This window comes from Ctenocephalides felis, unplaced genomic scaffold, assembly GCF_003426905.1.
Source record: "Ctenocephalides felis isolate EL2017-DRISC unplaced genomic scaffold, ASM342690v1 CF-g0.4_SCAFFOLD_01170, whole genome shotgun sequence".
NCBI classification, from domain to species: domain Eukaryota; kingdom Metazoa; phylum Arthropoda; class Insecta; order Siphonaptera; family Pulicidae; genus Ctenocephalides; species Ctenocephalides felis.
In genome coordinates, this window is record NW_020537324.1 from 81,946,596 (window position 1) to 81,969,778 (window position 23,183).

General features: G+C 27.8%; 1 protein-coding gene across 1 annotated transcript in view; it reads right to left on the minus strand.

The window, feature by feature from the left end:
- The window catches only part of LOC113367775, a 78,193-nt gene extending 55,326 nt beyond the window's left edge, over positions 1-22,867 (minus strand). Inside the window, exons 1-2 of the mRNA XM_026609355.1 lie at positions 22,815-22,867; positions 16,534-16,825 (exon numbers count right to left, since the gene is read on the minus strand). Coding sequence (XP_026465140.1) covers positions 16,534-16,555 — 22 coding nt within the window. The 5' untranslated portion in view covers positions 16,556-16,825; positions 22,815-22,867. The remainder of the gene's footprint in view (positions 1-16,533; positions 16,826-22,814) is intronic.
- Positions 22,868-23,183: the final 316 nt, after the last annotated feature.

Below are 23,183 nucleotides of genomic sequence, written 5' to 3' on the forward strand. Positions count from 1 at the left end.
CGAAATTATTATGATAGCGAAATCAAACAAGGACCCTCACTTCACTTCTTCATATCGACCAATCAGCCTTTTACCAATTCTTTCTAAACTAATGGAAAAACTTCTACATCGCAGATTGCTCGAAGATTATCCCCATACAAACTGGCTACCGAACCATCAGTTCGGCTTTAGAAGAGAACATTCCACTACACAACAGTGCAACAGGATTGTGTCTTACAGTCTGGAAGCCTTAAATAAAAAGGAACACTGTGTATCTGTATTTTTAGATGTTAGCAAGGCGTTTGACAAGGTGTGGCATTCCGGACTATTATACAAAATCTTTTTAACATTTCCTTCTTACTTCAAAATCCTAAAATCATTCCTACACAACAGAAAATTTCGTGTAAAAATAAAAGGAGAGACCTCTGCCATCAGAAATATAGAATGCGGTGTACCACAGGGCAGTGTGCTAAGCCCATTATTATACCTCCTGTATACGCATGATATGCCTACTGATGAGTTAGTAACTATCAGTACATTTGCTGATGACATAGCTTTAATATCAAAACATAAAGATATTTTATTAGCTAATTTACAGGTCCAAAAATACTTACTAACACTTCAAGAATGGTTCGCAAAATGGAATATTTCAATCAATACCGATAAATCCCAACATCTCATTATTTCCTTAAAACATCATAACAATCCATCTCTTCATTTAAATAACAAAATAATACCTTCCTCCAATAGTGTAAAATACCTCGGACTACATATTGACTCAAAACTAAATTGGAAAACCCACATTGAATATAAGAAAAAACAAATTCAAATAAAAATCAAGGAGCTGTATTGGCTTATAGGAAGAAAATCAGACCTTTCTCTCGAGAACAAAGTACTCATTTACAAAACTGTAATTATTCCTATTTGGACTTACGGTATAGAACTGTGGGGTTGCGCATGTAATTCCAACATCAAAATTATACAAACATGCCAAAATAAAATTTTAAGAATCCTCACTGACGCACCGTGGTATATATCCAACTACAGCCTCCACAAAGACCTGAATATTCCAACCGTTGCAGAATACATAAAATCAAGAAGCATATCCCACATCAAGAAATTAGAACTCCACACAAATCCCATCATCAAATCTCTGCCCAATCCAACAAGAAGACTGAAGAAGAAATGGCCCGATGACCTTCCTCATCTATCATCATAGAAGCATTCATCACTCGACAGAGTAGCTAATGCTCAGTTCCAGCCATAGTTGATTTTAAGATTATTATTTCAATATTTTTATAATTTTATTTTGTTATTATTCTGTTTATTATTTACATTTATATTTTGTATTTAGGTTTAAGTTTTTTTTTGTTTTTTATATTCTCAACAATTTTGTATTATAAAACTTGAATAAAGTTTTGATTGACAAAAAAAAAAAAAAAAAAAAAAAAAAAAAAAAAAAAAAAAAAAAACTTTAAGTGTATAAGTATGTGTTGTTTGAATGCTATATACAATGAAGTATTATCAAAACAATAAACCACATTAGTTTGTCTATCTATATTTTGTAAATACAATCAAACTGGAACTTATGTACACTTACTATAGAAAACATAGTATAATCCAATCCATGTCTTTTTTGGTCTTTCGACTTATTGATTACGTTTCAAGTCTTTCAGATTATTTTTAGATTCTGAATTTTGTGTATAATTGTAAATAATTCTACTGAGCTTATAAAAATTTTTCAAATTTCTGCGAGGAGAGATAGAAAATGATTTAAGTATTTCTTCTTTGACCTGCTTTTTGAAAAGTTTCAAGTTACATTCGATGAATTAAAGAAAATTTAATAAAAACTATATATGTGGATCAGGGCGAAGCAGAGATTTAATTTGACTTTGAGCAAATATTAATTATATATAAATCAAACCAATTATATCACAACAAATAACATATTTCAAACGAACAATTATCTGACTACGTTCAGTAAAACTGCCAGCTACTTCATCGTTGTAGAAATGTGCTTTTTTGATGTCTTTCAAAAATTTGTTATCTGGACCCTTTTACCCTATAGGCAGAGTAACTTGAAAACAGGTTTAATGTCTTAACCGAAAAAAATATTTCATTATGGATTTTCAAGAATTAACGTTTATCTCCCGATAGCAAAGTCATAAGAATCAAGGTTATAGCTGGTTATACATCTTTTTCCCTCTACTTTCAAATATTGTAGTTAAACGATGCCTAATTTTACTGGTTTTTGACACATCAGTAGTGGACCTTTTTAACCCAGGACCTTCATACATTACTATCTATTCTTCGATAAATTCTGGGAAATTATAACTGGAAAAATGTTATTCGACAAAATGTCCCTTTGATCGATTAGGTTCTGATTTTAAATAACATAAATAAAAATAATGTTATGTAATAATGTTACATAAATACCAATGAGTATATAATTATACAAATGAAATCTTTCAGAATATATGATTAGCAAAAAAAGAGTGCTACAACGCCAAAAAGTGCATTTTTATATTAACATTTAAAGAAAGTTGATATTTTGAGTTTCTAGTAACCCTTGCGATTCGTTTAATAACGTTTTTATGTATGAATATAACTACGAACAACTTACTACAATTACTACTTACTACAATTTAATCATAATTAAATAATATTCACGTAAAACATCATATTAAAAGTAATTGAACATCATCTGGCAAAAACGTTTGACATTTGACGTATTAGCCGCCGTCCATTGTTTTATTCAAATTACGCTTGTACAATTATGTTCAAATTAAAAATGTAAAGTATCTACGCGATTTTGAAATAATATCTCACCTTTCCAACAACCTACTGATTGGCACGAATTTTTCAAGACTAAGACTGGCCAAATCGGTTTAGCCGTTTTCGAGTTTTACCGAATCATTTAATCGAGAGCTCCATTTTTATATATAAGATATATATATATATATATATATATATATATATATATATATATATATACTACAATTGTTTCTTTCTGTTGCAAAAAGATTTGCGAATCTGATAAAAACCAATGGTGCCGTTAGATTCGCACTGTTGACTCTTTTCCATTCTATTCTATTTCATTCTGCGAATTATTTGGCGATTGCCAAAAAAAAGCAACACGCCTAGTCTCAATTCAGTACAATGAACTACAATTGTTGAAAGAGTTCAATGGAATCTGCTGAGGTAATCGTTGATGGTGAGATAATTGATGGAGAGATTTTGGTAACTGACTTTCGATCCTTGTTAGGAGTGGTCTATTTGGTTATTTTTGTAGTTGAAGAAGAGTAGAATCACCTAATAGTTTCAAATCATATGTAAATCTCCCAATCCATGTTATGAGGTCGAAGATATGTCGAAGGATTTTGTACAAATTCTGCAAAAAATAGATGGTAAGCCAAAGATCAACCTATATGTAATTTTATCCCACAATGAATCCTTGTTTATGCCAACAAAAAAGGTTAAGTTTTGCTCAATATGCCACTGAATCAGATGCCAATCTTTTGTAAAATCACATCATATCACAAAGTCCTTGTTATGGGGCATTTTTGGATATCACGAGTTAATTTTGGAATTGAAAAAGAGTAAAATCACCTAATACCTTCAAATCATATGTAAATCTCCCAGCCCATGTTATGAGGACATAGAAATGAGGATTTAGTACAGATTCTGCAAAAAAAAGATGGTACGCCAAAGACCAATCTATACACATTTTTGTCCCACAACTGTTGAGAAAACGATTTTTTTTAATGCCAATAAAAGAGTCCAAGTTTTGCTCAAAATGCCTCTGAACCAGATGCCAATCCTTCGTAAAATCATATCAAATCTCAAAGTCTTTGTTATGGAGAGATTTTTGGATCATAAAAGAAATGTTAGTTGGTCTATAAAAATCAAAATATATCTTCTCATTGAAATATGTTGTATGTGGGGATGTTGAAATGCAAATGTCATATTAAATTAGATCATATGTTACTGTCTTCTTATAAGAAGATTTTTGAACTAAAAATTGTCATAGTTGGTAAATGAAGATATTGTTTAACAGCAATTTCAAGTATAAACAATATTTCTCTATTGGCGTTAAAAAACCCTGCATTTAGTCAAATACTAAAAATCAAGAGTCAAAACTTGGCCAGAATGAACCTTACTTGAGTAAATCGCTACTATGATTAATAGTAAATCAATCGAATTCGCGGGGTCAATCAAATTATATCTTATGTCATTAGGAGGATCTTTTATTCACAAAAGCAAAAAAGGATGTCGGAGTTGGTTTATTATGATCACTAAGCAGATTTTGTTAGCAAGATAAAAGTTGTTTTTGTGTGAGATTACATCTTATCTCACGACTTTTATTATTCACTATTTTTATACAAATTGCCAAAAAGCAATTAATATATTGTAGGAGATTATGAAAATTATCGACTAAATTATTGAAGCAATGATTATGTTGTGTGGTAAAATCAAGTGTGATTAAAAGACGTGAGTCATCTAGTACATATATATTATGACACATCAGTCTATAATTTTCCATTTCGTGTCCAATAACTTAAAATAAATCTCTAGAATCTATTTTTTGGCATTAGGACAAACGCCCATGTCGTTACAATGACACGCAGTCTGTTCCTTTCATCACGTGACACCTGTCATTGTCGATTGTGACAGCTGACAAGTCGACGACAGATGTCACAATTTATATATTGAGGTTTAGGTTTCGGGTCAGAGATGGACACTTTTGTAGGATTTTTACTCAAAAACAAAAATTTTGCAAAATATCTACTGATTAAGGTAAAGGTTGACCTTTTGGTATACCAACTCTGACATTTTTCTTTTATTTGTTAGGACTTTTTTTATTTTTCCAGACGATGATTTTGAGATAAAATCCAAAGACTAGTTTTGACCTCTTTATTTTAATTTGTAATTTAAGGGGAGTTTTTTTTAGTTAGTGTCCATCTATTCTGTTACTGTTTCTGATGTGAGATTTACGATGAATCAGCTTCTTCCATCTAACAGTAGTGAGATAAAAATTGATCTTTTAACAACCAAAAAAGGTTAGCTTTTTTATTTAGTTTGATTTTTGTGGATAAATTTTGATCAATGTTTTTGACCTGCAAAAAGTAAATCCTAACAAGATCTAAGCTGATTTGAGTTGAATTGACCTAAAGAATTAATTCTGGCCAATATTTTTAAAAGAAAAATATTCTACTAAATTCTGTCACCACGGTTTTTGCCCATTGTGCATGTATTAATGTTACGTAAGATGGTCTATTAAATCCTTCACCCTCATAAAATCTACTGTTATGTAAGGTTGATTCTAATAAATCCGTCTTAGGTAAATAAACGATTTTTCCTAATAAAGATCGTGAGATAAGATGTAATCTCACATAAAACAAAATCTGCTTAGTAATCATAATAAAGCAATTCCGATATCCTTTTATGCTTTTGTGAATAAAGGATCGTCCTAAAGATATAAGATATGATTTGATTAACCTCACAATGATTTAAAATTTGATAAATATGCCATATCCAATGCCAAACAAATGAATTTTCGACACATGAAATAAAATTCTAGATCATTTTTTTAATAAGTAGAAATATTCTTTTGTATTGTTAAATATTTTAGCAAAAGGAAACCAAAATGCGGCATGCATAAGTTTAAAACAATAATGTAAATGCAATTTTGGACCTATTGCGTTATTTATTTAACTGAATTGTATAATTTCGTCTGCTAACATATACTATCGACTGTATCTTATATTATTTTAATTTCTGGCACATCTCAGCTGCTTTTCGGCAATAATAATGTAGACATTACATTTTTCTAGGATATTATATTTTAATATTATCTAGGCTCATAATTTCAGTTAAATTCAAATTTCAAGTGAATTGACATTTCTAGCTGATGACAATTCAAATGTTTTCAATGCCAAACAATGATAAGTGGATTTTTTGTAATTTTTGCCATTTGTTTCTACAAAATTACTATAGTTTTATCGTTCATTATGTGTTAAAAATTTCCTTTAACAATACTAGAAAAAAATATTTCTGGTCTGGTGGCAATACTATTGGAGGCTATTTATAGTCCAGCGGCAATACTAAAAGAAACCATTTCTTGTCCAGTGGCAATGCTATAAAAGATTATTTCTATACCAGTGGCAATACTAAAATTATTACTAGTGTAGTGACAATACTATAAGAAACCTTTTCTAGTCGAATGACAATACTATGAAAAGTAGTCTAGTGGCAATACTATAAGAAACTATTTCTAGTCCAGTGGCAATATTAAAAGACTATTTCTAGTCAGATGACAACACTATAAGAGATTATTTCTAGTCAAGTGGCAATACTATAAAAAATTATTCTAGTGGGAACACTGTAAGAAACAATTTCTAGTCTAGTAGCAAAACTAAAAGAAACCATTTCTAGTTCAGTGGCAATATTAAAAAACTATTTCTAGTCTAATGACAATACTATAAGAGAGTATTTCTAGTCAAGTGGCAATACTATAAAAGACTATTTCTAGTATTGTGGCAGTACTAAATGTCTAAAGAGTAATTTCACATCTGGCAATACCACGAAAACGTCTCTATTTGTACAATTAGATTGTAGAAGAAATCGTGATAGTATTTTTTTGTGGTTTACTAATTGTAAAGTGCAAAGACCTCCGCAATAAATTCATCTGACGAATCCGTTATAAAGAGTTCTATGACATTTGTTTCGTGTAAAATGTATATAATATATATATATATATATATATATATATATATATATATATATAATGCGCATTACTTTTTTTCGGGGTTTATTGAACCTTTTCTACGACGTCCGCGGATTAAATACGGATTAAACTACATCATGGGGGTCAAAGACTTTATTTTCTTTGCTAATTAAAAAAAGATTTATAGAATGATTAAATCTAGATTAACATGAAAGAAAAATAAGATATTTATTTAAGCATGATTATAGAAAAGACTGACAGCTTCATCTGATAAGCAACTAACTTCACGCTTAGCGAATTTTATTTTCATTCTGGTGGTAATAGAAAAGCTACATTAGATATTTATTTTAAACACAAGATGCTCTAACAATATTTATTTATTATAGATTGCAGAAAGATTAAATCTAGATTAACTAGAAAGAAAATAAAATATTTATTTGAGCATAATTATAAAAAAAAACTGACAGGTTTATCTGATAAGCAACTAACTTCACGCTTAGTGAATTTAATTTTTATTATGGTAGTAATAATAAATCTATTTTAGGTATTTATTTTAAACACAAAATGCTGTAATAATATTTATTTATTATAGATTGCAGAATGATTAAATCTAGATTAACTGAAAAGAAAATAAAATATTTATTTGAGCATAATTATAAAAATGTGACAGCTTTATCTGATGCAACTAACTTCACGCTTAGGGAATTTAATTTTTATTGTGGTGGTAATAGTAAATCTACTTTAGATATTTATTTTAAACACAAAATGCTGTAATAATATTTATTTATTATAGATTGCAGAATGATTAAATCTAGATTAACTGAAAAGAAAATAAAATATTTATTTGAGCATAATTATAAAAAATGTGACAGCTTTATCTGATGCAACTAACTTCACGCTTAGCGAATTTTATTTTCATTCTGGTGGTAATAGAAAAGCTACATTAGATATTTATTTTAAACACAAGATGCTGTAATAATATTTATTTATTATAGATTGCAGAATGATTAAATCTAGATTAACTAGAAAGAAAATAAAATATTTATTTGAGCATAATTATAAAAAAAAACTGACAGCTTCATCTGATAAGCAACAACTTCACGCTTAAGGAATTTTATTTTTATTATAGTGGTATTAACAATGAAACTACATTCATACTTATTATCAACAGAAAAGAATAAAATATCTTTTATTATATAGAATTCTATAATGTAGATAAAGAAATAAATAAATTAGACGTAAGTGGCATTGACAATACATTAGACAAGTTGCATGGACTTCCTGATGTGTAAATAATATTTTACAATAATATGACTTCGTGAGCACTAGGACATACACGATGTATAATATGTCCTAATGACACGGAGGTACCACTCCGAAATCTAAATTTCTTTATGATTCATAATTCTTCATAGAGTTTTCGAAGGCCTATAATATTTTACGACGTTCTGTAAATACTAAGCAAAGTTTGTCTACCTATTGTATTAAAATATTCTATAATTTTTGAGTCCTGAGAGTCTTCTATATATATACACATATATGTGTGTGTATGTATTGTTTTAATTTAAATAGCAAAAGTAGATAAGTGTTATCTGCGATGGCTTCGTAATTTGAAATCTAGGTCGACGCAATTTCAATAAACGTACTTTATATTTCAATGTCATTATCAATTTATGAATCGTGGTCACCTGACACAAACCATACACGTGTATGTGATAATTTTATATATACTATATATAATATATATATATATATATATATATATATATATATATATATATATATATATACACCTAAGTCTGTTTTTACACGTTCTTTTTGTACACGGTTTTGATATAACACGGTTTGAAAATTGAATATTTTTAATTTTTTTACACGATTTTATTCCATTTAGCACGATTTGAAATTTTATGTACTTAAATTTTCTTTGTCAAATTTAATTTTTGCGAAGTATGTTGATATCACAAAAAAGTATTTATGAAAGAAAAAAGTCTGAAACCATCGATAGTATCGATAGTTTGCGAACACTAGCTTAAAGATTCAAGTGAATTCCCCTTTAGCGCGTACAAACAATTTTTACTGGTCAAAGTAAATGCGAATAGCACTAATTTAGGGGAATACCCTGAAAATTCTTGTTTTTCACTAATTTTAATAGGTTTTAGAGATTAGGAACAAATCACCCATTTTTGTATAAGATCCATGTCTTTTTTTACACGGTTATTTTTTTTACACGGCTTCTTCTGGAACCAATCTCCGTGTAAAAACAGACTTAGGTGTATATATATATATGTATATAAAAGAAAAAGTAATTTAACAGACCATTCTTCAAAATGAACAAATAAGTTAGGAAAAATAATTTTCTTTATTATACGTTTCGACTCTTAATGTGTGGCATCATTCAGTATCGCCAGGTTAAAAACATGAAACTTATGCATCTTAATAAAATCATTTTTTTTGACGGAAACACAAAACCAAAGTTATTAAAAAAAGGAGAAATATATTATTTAAATACATACTAAAGCAAAAAATCATACTACCACGTATAAGTAACTAAACTAAGGTCACATCAATAAAAATCTGTATGAATATTTTAAAAATTTCACATGCACACGTTTCGGCTAACATTCTACCCTTCATTCACGTGAATGCTATAGCATTTATTTTCATTGCGTTGCAGCACTTTAAAGTCAATTATTTCGAACTTAATTCTATATAACCTTTCTTGTAATTTTTATACTTATTTTTTTAGGTATTTTCGTATTATCTTTATTTTTCCCCGTAATCACAGTTTTGGCGAACACATTGCGTAAAATAGAAGCGCAGTACTTGACGTGAATGCTATAGCATTTATTTTCATGGTGTTGCAGCAATCAAATTTTAAAGTCATTTAATTCGAACTTAATTATGAGAGATATTTTTTGTAATTATTGTACCTGTCAAGAAAATGACCAACTAATTCTCTTATCTTATCTTGCCCTGTAGTCACTAATTAGCTTGGGCAAGCACATTGCATAGAATAGAAGCGTAAGACTTGACGTGGATGCTATAGCATTCATCTTATATAATTTAACAAATCAAATTCCGGATATCACAACTAATTTAAAAATAAAGCGACTGCCAATTTTTGAACCTTGGTGAAACTTTTACTGTCCGCGAATTTGTTAAATCGATTATTTACATATACACGTATAGATCAGGCAACTTGCCTCAAGGCACAATGCCACTTACACCTAGTTTATGACTTCCTGTAGAGTAAGTTATAGTAATCGCAAAAAAATCGTTAATGAAAATTTTTATTTATCTTCACGTATCAGAGGTTTCTGAACATTTTGGCATACCTCAGAAAAAATCGATGTGTGTGTGGATACAATTTTTCATCGACGATTTCTGGCGCACGGATCAACCGATTTGGATGGTTAAAGGAAACATTCGATTCCTACTGATGGGAAGATGTGCTGATTAGTTTTTGCCAAAGGCAGGTCCAGCAGTTACGGAGATAAGGAGCAAAGAGTGCAGAAAATAGAAATCGAGTTTTTGAGAGTACTAAGCATCCGATTTGAATGATTCAAAAAACATGTTACTCGTATGAACGAAATGAAGAATTGATGAAATTTCTGGTACAGCAGGTCTAGCGGTTTCGGATATACAGAAGAAAAAATAAAAAATAAAATAATATTTGGCGGTCAAAATATTGATCATTACACATATGCCATCAAATTATCAGATATTTGATAAAATTTTCAAAAATGAGTACTAATTTTGTTCGGTTCCGTACCAAGATTGTTAATTTTTAAAGTTTACTTATACAGTTGAAGCAAATTTTAAAGTTTTAAGAAATTTATTTTTTGAAAATTTTCAAAAATATACAAAGATTTATACTTCAAATATGAATATAAAATTTACAATTCTGTTTGAAAATGTATATGTTTCAAATGCGTTAATCTAATCGTAAGAAATATATCCTCAGATGGATTCATTCGGCACCTTTTGCTAATGTGAACCTTCTCAAGTGATTTGAGCGATAAGATTGTCACTGTATATTTTATGAACGATGAAATATATAGTGATTATAATTATCTATTTGAAGATGTTTAAAACAATTGTTGTAAACCATTGATCAATTTTTATTGATTACTGATTTTTTCCCTCGAATATTTAATTTTAGTACGGGAAGTTTCAACAATTTGCCTCAAGGCAAAATGCCACTTACACCTATTTTTGCAATCAGCATTCTTTCCACTTATGGAAATTTCTGCGCGAGGTACACACCTGTCCTTAACTATATATACATACACCTTTACATATGTATATATGTGTATGTACATATATTTGTATTATATGTGATGAAAACAATAATCGGACGAGCAGAATTTCAGTTCGTAAATATATTTTTTTGATAAAGAATTTGATAAGAAGACATGGCCGTTTGGCGCCGCTTATTTTGCAAGATAATGTAATATTCTGAATGTATGTGACGTGCGAACGGGCCGAAGGAAAAAAAAACAACATGACACAAGATAACATTTATTGAAAAAAAACCAATTACCTGTACTGCACATGTACAATATAGATATAGTCTCTCCCACTCTCTTTCTCTTTCTTATCAATGTTATCTTTCTCTCTCACACAACCACATATATATGTATATCCATACGTTTCGGCTCACATCCTAGCCTTCATTCGGTCCAAACTGACCATGATAACTCTAAGTGAATAATACTTAAGTAAATAAAAAGAAATTCATTCAGGCGACGGTTTGCAGAGGGTTGTTTTATTCTACTATATAACGACAGGATCGTAAATAAACGAAATGACGAAGCAACATGTGCGTAACAAACACGTGGTTTTTAATTTCCCGTAGGATAAGTTATAGTAATCGCAAAAAATCGAAAATGAGTATTTTTATATATCTTTATGTTTCAGAGGTTTCTGAACCTTTTGACATACTTTAGTGTGTAGGTGTGTGTAGAAACAAATTTTCGTTGCCGATTTCGGAGACACGGTTCAACAGATTTGAATGATTCATAAAAAATTCGATTTCTATTGATAAGGAGAAGTGGTAAAAAGTTTTTGGCAAAGGCAGGCCCAGCCGTTACGGAGATATGGAGCAAAGAGTGCAGAAAATAGAAATCGAGGATTTGGGAGAACGGATCATCCGATTTGTATGATCCAAAAAACATTTTGAAATTTTTGGAAACACAAAAGGCAAGCGTTTTCGGAAGAAAGCCATTTGGTGGACAAAAAATGATCATTATACATATGCACATCAAATAATCACATATTTTGAGGACATATTAATAATACAAACAAATTTTGCTGGGTTACGTAGCAATGTCATCGGTTACACTGCGACGCAGCGCCCACGCGCTTTGAAATTTCGTTTCTACGCAGCTGACAATTTCCAAAATATTACAAAGTATAAAACAATTCAAATTTTTTAAAAAATTTAAATAATGTCAATTATCAATTTTTTTAAAAATTCTAAAAACTTGTTATCTTTTTCACAAACTTTAATTTTTGGTACAGGAAGTTCCTGCAATTTGTTTTAAGGCACGATGCCATGCACCACTAATAAGATAGTGTTTTATATGAGTTTAATTTTGATGAAACATTTTGTTTTTCCCTTCTATTTTGAAATCCTAACCTTTAAAAGATAGATTTCGGAGTACAAAATGAATTGCTATGAATGTAACTGTTACTATATCGGTAAAAGTTTCCATTATATCTGTAAAATCATTAATTAACAAAATTTAAGTACTCTTAAAATCATTCTACTATTCTTCATAAAGCAAAAAATATATAAAGTAGTATTTCATCAGTTATTATATCAATGATGTTTTTGGAATTAAAAATAATGACTTTTTTATTTGACCACAGGCTCGACCTACATGATATGAATTTATGAATGTAATGTTGTACGTTATCTTTTTAGTAAAAAAAATGATTGTTTTGGAATTGTGTCACTCTACTATTGAAAATTGATAACAATACTTGTTTAAACAAATATATATATATATATATATATATATATATGTATATATAATAAAAAGTAATAAATGCGTTTGCGTGCGTCAATGACGCATTTGAAATTCCCGCGCTTTTGTCCCATGAGTAAGAAGTGTTATACATACATACATACATATATATATATATATATATATATATATATATATATTTGCATATATTTGTAACTAGGTGTAAGTGGCATTTGGCCTTAAGACCAGTTGCAAACATAGACAATGAACAGCTTTTGAAATTGTGGCAATAGAATTTTGAAATTTTGACTGGGCCACTACTCGAAATTCTGATCAATTTTTATAAATAAACCATTTTCGTAGGCCTATAATATTTAAAGATCTTCGTTCATCAGACAGCTAATTAATTAATTTTACAAAACATTTAATTAATACAATAGCAATAAAATTAATTAACTAAAATAAAATAATACGTATCGATCAGAAAAAAACTCAAATATTGCAAATGATAGAAAGACAAAATTTATGTCACTAATTTAAATGAAGAATATATTTAGTTTTTTAAATAGAATGGTATTAACTAAAATAATTTTTCATTTATTTTATATACTAGCTAATTTATATTATCATGCCAATATTAATATCGTGCAAAATAAATAATATTTGAACTACTTTATTTAATCTTATATATAAAAATGTAGCTCTCGATCAAATGATTCGGTAAAATTCGAAAACGGCTAAACCGATTTGGCCAGTCTTAGTCTTGAAAAATTCGTGCCAATCCAGAGATAGTCGGAAAGGTGAGATATTATTTCAAAATCGCGAAAAAACTTTATATTTTTAATTTGAAAATTTTTGTAAAAGCGTAATTTAAATAAAACAATGAACGGTGGCTAATACGTCAAATGTCAAACGTTATTGACAGATGATGTTCAATTACGTTTAATAGGATGTTTTACATGAATATTATTTAATTATGATTAAATTGTAGTAAGTAGTTTTGTTTGTAGTTTTATTTATATACAAAAACGTTAGTAAATGGGCCGCAAGTGTTGATAGAGACTCAAAATATCAACTTTTTTGAAATGTTAATATGAAAATGCACTTTTTGGCATATTTTTCTCAAACACGGTGCTCTGAAAGATCTCATTTGTATAATTATATACTCATTGGTATTTGTAAAACATTTTCTAGGTTATATTATTTTTTATTTATGTTATTTAAATTCAGAACCTAAATTTGGTATCGATCAAATGGATATTTTGTCGAATAACATTTTTTCAATTATAATTTCCCAGAATTTATCGAAGAATAGATAGTAATGTATGAAGGTCCGGGGTTAAAAAGCTCCACCTCCGATGTGTCAAAAAAACAGTAAAGTTTAGAGGCTGTTAATTTCGAAATTTAGTGAATTTTATTTAATTCATTATATATATATATATATATATATATATAATGAATAGATTTTTATATATCAAATTCAATGAATAGATTTCTTTTCTCTTGCGCAATATTGTGCCACATGCTCCAACAATTGTTTAATCGTTTGAATTAAAATTGGCATAAATAAATTTTATTGTTTTTCCATTGTCAATAATATTCACGAATATTTATATAATCTGCATTCAATTTTTCTCGTCGTCATTTTATTAAATTTAATAAGAATTGAATGAATAAGACGCCATGAAAGCGAATTGTTAGTTGAATGATGCAATAACGATACTGAGAATCGTCAGAAAAACGACAAGGAAATGACTTGAAAACGATGAAGATTTCTAGAAGTAATTCTTAAAAAAAAAAGAGAACTAATGTGTTTTTTTTGGTGGCAACCCAAATGGTTGTCCTACTTGTCTTGAATCAATTTTATTATCACAAATTCTGAAATACTGATGATTCCTTGCATTATTGTCAAGTTGTTTTTGGGATAAATTTAAAAAATATATTTATTCATTCTTATTTTTTTTAAAAAACTTTTTAGTGATTTAGTTTGAAATAGCAAAAATTTTGTTCTCATATCATTTATTCCAATTAATCATAACCTTTCTACATTATTCTTATATATAAAAATAGAGCACAACATAATGTTAGGTATGCTAAAATTCGAAAACGGCTAAACCGATTTGGCCACATTTAGTCTTGAAATATTCGTTCTAATCTTGTGGGAAATAGAAATAGTCCAATCACTATAGTAAGTCCACCTCGGAATTCGAGATACCCAATTGTAAGTCTATAAATACTAGTATTTTGCACCCTAAAAGTTGTCTCAAAACCTACATATGTTGCGTACACCCTACCATATGTAGGTTTTGAGACAACTTTTAGGGTGCAAAATACAAGTATTTACAGACTTACAGCTGGGTATCTCAAATTCCGAGATACTTATGTAATTCAAGCCAGTCATTTAAGACTGGACAAAAAGGTGAGAAATTATTTCAAAACAACTTGTAATATATAGGAACCTTGAATATCAAAATATGCCAATTCGATTTAAATGAAATTAGTTTCAGATTAGGCTGGCAATAATATGAAATTAGTTTCAGATTAATAGGCCCAATTTATTATACATTTATACATTTTTTTATAAAGATTTTCTAAAAATATTTTTATGGAAAAACAACGTTTGCCGGGCCAACTAGTATATTTATATAAATCTAATCTAGAATTGAACCCAAGGCTAGATTTACGTGCTACAGTTGGTGGCGCCTCTATGGAGTGCGGAAAGAATTAAAATTGAAGTATTTTTAACTTCCCGTAGGGTAAGTTATAGTAACCGCAAAAAAATCAAAAATGAAAATTTTTATAATTATACGTTTCAAAACCTTCTGAACATTTTGGCATAACTTAGCAAAAATGGATGTATGTGTGTGTGCGGGCGGATACAAATTTCGTCGACGATTTCGGAAACACGGTTCAACCGATTTGAATGATTCATATGAACATTCGATCCCTATGAATAGGGAGATGTGCTGATTAGTTTTTGGCAAAGGCAGGTCCAGCCTTTACGGAGATACAGAGCAAAAAGTGCAGAAAATACAAATTGAGTTTTTGAGAGAACGGAGCATCCGATTTGTATGATCCAAAAAACATTCAATTAGTAATGTTCGAGAGAAGTGTTTATTAGTTTTTGGCAAAGGCAGACCCAGCCATTTCAAAGATACGGAGCTAAATTTGCGAAAAATGGCAGTTTTTCAATGATTCAAACAACTTTCTGCTTGTATTGACAAAACAATTGGCTTTTGAGGATAAAAAATTATTTCATCTTTTTTTATTTTCCATAAAATAGTTTTGTAATTTTGGATTAAAAATTCAAAAAATTACCCAGGCTATGCACAGTCTAAGCGCCGCTCTGGTACAAATGTTTACCCAAGTGCGTTTAGACTGTTTATGAACTGGAGCACTTTTCCAATTCGAATTTTGTGAAAACTATTGAAAAATGTGAAAATGCCGCCAAGCTAAGCACAGTATAAGTGAAAATGTCGCACAGTATTATTTGCAAATGCAAATCTTATAAACATTAAACAATGTTACAGCATTTATAAAAATCTATATGAAAACATTTAATATTCCTCGATCATTTCGTTACGGTACGGGAAGTTCCAGCAATTTGTCTTAAGGCACGATGCCATACGCAACTAGTTTAATTTTTGTTCTTCAATCTTCAAATCCCGTGTTAATATCTTATTAAATCAGTTTTACTATGTATGTGTACTCGACCGGGATTCAATCTGAGTACCCCTATATTGGCCACACTCACCACTTTTTTTAATTTTTATAAACAATTATCCTTTTTAAATATAAACAATTATCCTTTTTAAATATAAACAATTATCCTTTCCTTAAAATTATTATTACCTGTCATTATCGTTTTATCCATTGACTTCAGAAAAGCAAGAACGTCGTCGACGTTCGTAACATTTTTGTCTCGAAACCTTTCCTTTGAAATGATCACTTTAAATAAACTACACTTTGCTTGGTTTGGTTTCGTTTTGGCACTTGACACACACTTTAGAGTTATTTTTATAACTTTTTCTTGGGTTTTGTATGTAACCCACAAATGTCACTAATAAATCTCTTTTACACACTAACCACAGGGGAATTCTTTAACGGTGATGTCGATTATTTTAAGAAAACGACACACGACACTCTATACAGAATAGATACAGAAAATTAATAAAGGATTGTAGATAATAATAATAAGTAGTAATTGTTATGATATTTAATGATTTTTTTTAAATTACAGAACACATATCTACGTATCCACCAATATTATTATTATTATAGATATATACGGAGAACATAGTTTTGTATTGATTATTCAGAAATTTATAAAGGATTGTGAATAATATTAATAAGTAGTAATTACTAGAATATTTTATGATTTTCATTAAACTACTTCTATTATATGCTAATAATTTAATTTAATAATAATTTGTAATGATCATTAAAAGTTTGTTCAAAATTAATGGCGTGTTCGGAGAGCATTGTTTTGAATTGTTTGTTCAGAAAATGTTGATTAATTTTAATATTTTAATTATGTTTGGAAAACTGCACGGAAATTATTTTAAATTCTGTTGAAAAGACAAGAAATATTATATTATTATAACACACAACACTATTCAAAATACCTACAGAAAATTTATAAAGGATTGTAGATAATAATAATAAGTAGTAATTATTATGATATTTAATGATTTTTATTAAATTACAAAACACAAATCTACGTGTCTACCAATATTATTATTATTATTGATATATTCGGAGAACATTGTTTTGTATTGATTATTCAGAAATTTATAAGGGATTGTGGATAATAATAATAAGTAGTCATTATTATAATATTTAATTATTTTTATTAAATTACATCTATTATATAAATCATCAATAATAATTTGTAATGATCATTAAAAGTTTGTTCAAAATTAATGATGTGTTCGGAGAGCATTGTTTTGAATTGTTTATTCAGAAAATGTTGATTGATTTTAATATTTTAAATATGTTAGGAAAACTGCACGAAAATTATTTTAAATTCTGTTAAAAAGACAAGAAATATTATATTATTATAACACACGACACTATTCAGAATAACTACAGAAAATTAATAAAGGATTGTAGATAATAATAAGTAGTAATAATAGTAAGTAGTTATTATAATATTTAATAATTTTGATTAAATTACAGATCACAAATCTACGTATCTACCAATATTATTATTATTAATAATATATTCTGAGAACATTGTTTTGTATTGATTATTCAGAAATTTATAAAGAATTGTAGATAATAATAATAAGTAGTAATTATTATAATATTCAATGATTTTCATTATATTACTTCTATTATATGATAATAATTTAATTTAATAATAATTTGAAATGATCATTAAAAGTTTGTTCAAAATTAATGGCGTGTTCGGAGAACATTGTTTTGAATTGTTTGTTCAGAATATGTTAATTAATTTTGATATTTTAAACATATTTGGGAAACTTTCTCGATTATAACATCAATCTACTTTTGATTGAAAAACGGATAAAAGGAAACTTTAATCTAATTTATTTATTAAAATTAAACATTAAAAGAAAAATAGTTTACTCTCTAAAATATTTTTTTTTAAACTTTAATTTCTAACGAATTAAAACTGATCATCAAGTACTTGGTAGCCTTAAGTACTTTAATCTCTTATTATGTAATTGTTACAATATTGATGACTTTCTAAAAAAAACAAATCTCAAGAATCTTTAAGGACCACTCAAACGAAATTTTAAGTCCTTTCAAGCATCTTTAAGGCCTATTGTATTAAATAATTTTGATAAGAATTTCAATTGGTATTTTATCTGATATTATATCGTACTTTTATAAGAAAGTTTTATATTTCATATTGGAAATTATTTATAAAATAATTAGTTTTTTAATATGAACTGTTATTAGAATATTCTAACAAATACATAACAAAACATGATATCTCTTGATTTATATTAATTATTTATTAAATTAAATTCTATTTGGTATGTATACTAATAGTACATTTTATTTTATATAAATAGATTTTTAAAATTATATTTAAAGGTTTAATAAATTCATAAAATTAACGTCGACTAAATTAATTTTAGTAAAGAAAAAACAGAATTATTAGTTTTGGTAAATACAATTAGTGTTCATACGTAAAATTATGCAAAAAAAATAATTTTTTAACTTCCCGTAGGGCAAGTTATAGTAATCGCAAAAAAATCGAAAATGAAAATGTTTATATATCTTTACGTTTCAGAGGTTTCTGAACATTTTGGCATACCTTAGAAAAAATGGATGTATGTGTGTGTGTGTGTGTGTGTGTGTGTGTATGTATGTATGTATGTATGTATGTATGTATGTATGTATGTATGTATGTGCGTGTGTGTATGTATGTGCGGATACAAATTTTCGTCGACGATTTCGGGAACACGGATCAACCGATTTGAATAATTCAAAAAACATTCGATTCGTATTAATAAGGAGACGTGCTGATTAGTTTTTGGCGAAAGCAGGTCTAGCCGTTCCAAAGATACGGGGCAAAAAGTGCCGAAAACGGTAACTCAGTTTTTAAGAGAACGGAGCGTCCGATTTGAATAATTCAAAAAACATTTTACTTGTATTGACAAGATAAAGAATTGATCAAATTTTCATGAAGGCAGGTCTAACGGTTTCGGAGATCTGATGAAAAAAGTAAAAAAAAAAGCCATTTGGCGGTCAAAAATGATCATTAGACATATGCACATCAAATTATCAAATATTTTATAGAGATTTTAACAATAAGTATAAATTTTTTTTACATTCCTATGGGTTCCGTACCAATGTTTACGCGTTAGACGGCGACGCGGCGCTTACGGGCTTTGATATTTCGTCTTTATGCAGTTAAAGCAGTACGATTGCTCTGAAAAAAAGTTTAGATCTTCCAAAATATGTCAAAATAAAATAAAACATTTTTTTTTAAAAAAAAAAAAATAAAAAAATTTTTTTTTTTTTCAAAAAAAAGTAATTTTTTGTCCAATATATAGTTTCTCAAAAATCTTATTTTTTCAAAGTAAATTTTTTTCAAAAATCTTAATCGTTTTTAAAAAAAAAATTTTGGTACGGGAAGTTCCAGCAATTTGCCTTAAGGCACGATGCCTTAATTGCCTTAAGACAGAATTCCACTTACAGCTAGTTATATTTTGGATTAAAGAAATTTAATAAATTTAACGATTTACCATATAAATAATAAAAAAAATGCGTTTGATAAATATTTCTAAATTAAATTAATTTTAATGTATAAATATAATCTTGTTAAACTATTAAATTAAAATAGTGTTGTATAATATTTATATTTAAAAAATGTTTACTTATATATTATGTAAGTAGAATATTTTATTTCTATATATATTTTAATTATTTATCTTATTTGTTATATATTTATATTATTTGTTTGACAAAACAGAAAAAAATAAAATAGTTTAGTTTAAGAATATTAAAATTTATTATTAAATTTAACAACAATATTTTTTAAAAAATGTTATTATAAACAATAACTAGCTGTAAGTGGAATTCTGTCTTAAGGCAATTAAGGCATCGTGCCTTAAGGCAAATTGCTGGAACTTCCCGTACCAAAAATTATTATTTTTTTAAAAACGATTAACATTTTTGAAAAAAATTTACTTCGAAAAAATAAGATTTTTGACAAACAATTAGACAAAAAATTACTTTTTTTTGAAAAAAAATTTTTTTTTTAATTTTTTTTTTTTTTGAAAAAAAAAAATGTTTTCTTTATTTTGACATATTTTGAAAGATCTAAACTTTTTTTCAAAGCAATCGTAATGCTTTAACTGCATAAAGACGAAATATCAAACCGCGTAAGCGCCGCGTCGCTGTCTAATGGGTAAACATTGGTACGGAACCCATAGGAATGTAAACAAAATTTATACTTATTGTTAAAATCTCTATAAAATATCTGATAATTTGATGTGCATATGTCCAATGATCATTTTCGACCGCCGGTTTTTTTACTTTTTTCATTAGATCTCCGAAACCGCTAGACCTGCCTTTATGAAAATTTGATCGGTTCTTTACCTTGTCAATACAAGTAAAATGTTTTTTGAAATATTAAAATCGGACGCTCCGTTCTCTTAAAAACTGAGTTACCGTTTTTGGCGCTTTTTGCCCCGTATCTTCGGAACGGCTAGACCTGCCTTCACGAAAAACTAATCAGCACGTCTCCTTATCAATAAGAATCGAATGTATTTTGAATTATTCAAATCGGTTGATCGGTGTTCCCGAAATCGTCGACGAAAATTTGTATCCGCACATACATACATGCACACACACACACACACATACATCCATTTTTTCTAAGGTATGCCAAAATATTCAGAAACCTTTGAAACGTCGAGAAATGCAAAAATTTTCAATTTCGATTTTTTTGCGATTACTATAACTTGCCCTACGGGAAGTTAAAAAAACAAACAAATGAACATAAACTTGTTTTCAGTTAAAAATTTTGAGAATAAATAAATGTGTTAATAATAACCAAAAATCTTATTTATTTAATTTAAATATTTTAAATTATATCTTTAGGATTTTATCAAATCTTGTTTAATTAAAATAATTAATCAAAATAATGCTAAATTTTTTTTTTCTATAATTTATTTTTGTTATTTAAGACATTATATTTGAATAGAGTTTTCAAACATTGAAACAAAATGCTAAAAAAATTGATTAAATTATTTTAAATGATGTCTAACTTTAAATAACATTAAATTTTGTTTAACAAATTTTTAACATTTTCTAGAAAATATTTTAAATAAATTAGTTTAAAAAAATCCTGCACGTGTATATGAAAAAACACTGAAATTTAATTATATTCTTTAAAATATTAACAAAACTATATTATATTATTCAATTACAATTTTTATAATAATTAAGACAAATTTCAAACACATATTCATGTTATTGTTTTTTTAAATAATTAAAAAAATAAAATTAAAAAAATTGCACATTTTAAGAATTCAATTTAAAAAAAAAATGTAATATGATTTAAATTAATCAAAAACCTGCACGAATATTATATTAAATTTAAAAAAATGAGAATATTGAATTTGACAGTTGTAAATATATTGTTGAATAAAAAAAATAATAATAATAATTATATAAATAATTATATGAATAATAATGAAAAAGATCAGAGTAATAATAATAAGATTAATAATGAGAAGGAAAATAATTGTATCAGGATCACAACATTTCACAACGCATTTTAAATCAATTCTATATTAAATTATATTAAAGAAAAACTTATTATTATTATTATTCATTTTATTATATAAATTTTTTTGTTACCAAATCTACAAATAAATGTGCACGATATTATTTTTAATTTAAAACAGTTTAAGTAATTAATTCTTAACTGTACATATTATTATTAAATTCTTTCAAAGATATCAAAGCTAACTTTTAAAATATGCAATCGTTCAATAATAAATTTAATATAAATTAATTAATTTGTTTTGATTCTTTATTAAGGAATCTGCACGAGTATTATTTTGAATTTTGTTATAAAAACAAGAAATAATGTGCGCGCTATTGAATTATTATATAAAATAATAAACCGCATTTTTCTTTATTACTGAAGAATTTTCAAGTTACCTAATGTCACTTTTGGAAACTACATATGTTTAATTTAATTTCCACACACAAATTTAATCCAAATAAATTTATAGTTTCTCAAAAATTTAATTTTTTCAGAGAATTTTTTTAAAAAAAAAAAACATCTTTTAAAAAAAAAATTTGGTATGGGATGTACCAGCAATTTGCCTTAAGGCACGATGCCATGCCGCCCCACTAGTTAATTATCTAATTTCATGAGATTTAATCAAATTATTTAACTTGGAAGTAATAATTTAAATATAAGGTTGTCAAATATCTCCCTTCCGCCTTTTTGTATTATAAACCAAGAGCAAAAAAGCGGAAGGGAGATATTTGACAACCTAATATTTAAATTCGGAGGTAATCGTATTGCTATATAAAATGCATTTTTTGTACTAATGAAAAAAATTTAAAGTTACCTAACGTCACTTTTAAAAACTGCACGTGTTAAACAATAAATAAAACTTAATTCAATTTCCACACACCAAACTTTAATCCAAAACAAAAGTCACCACCACTTGCACAAATCACATTCCCACAAAAAAAAACAAATCACTTGTAATAAAATTCAATGCAATTCACTCGCACTAATAAAAAAATCTCTCCTCCGCCTTGGAGGTGCGTGCGTGCGTACGTGCACGCGCAACCGAAACGAGGTCCCGGATTCGAGCCACTGTAAATTTCCTACTACCGAAACACTCGTGTTAATAATTGTCTAGTATTTGCCTATTATATTATATTTGTCTATTATATTTGGGCGGAATGAAACAATAAACAAACGATCGTCGATCGTCTATCGTCCGTCCGTCGTGGTGCTCCCGTAACGGTGTCTTTTAGATCAATGACTTGAATGC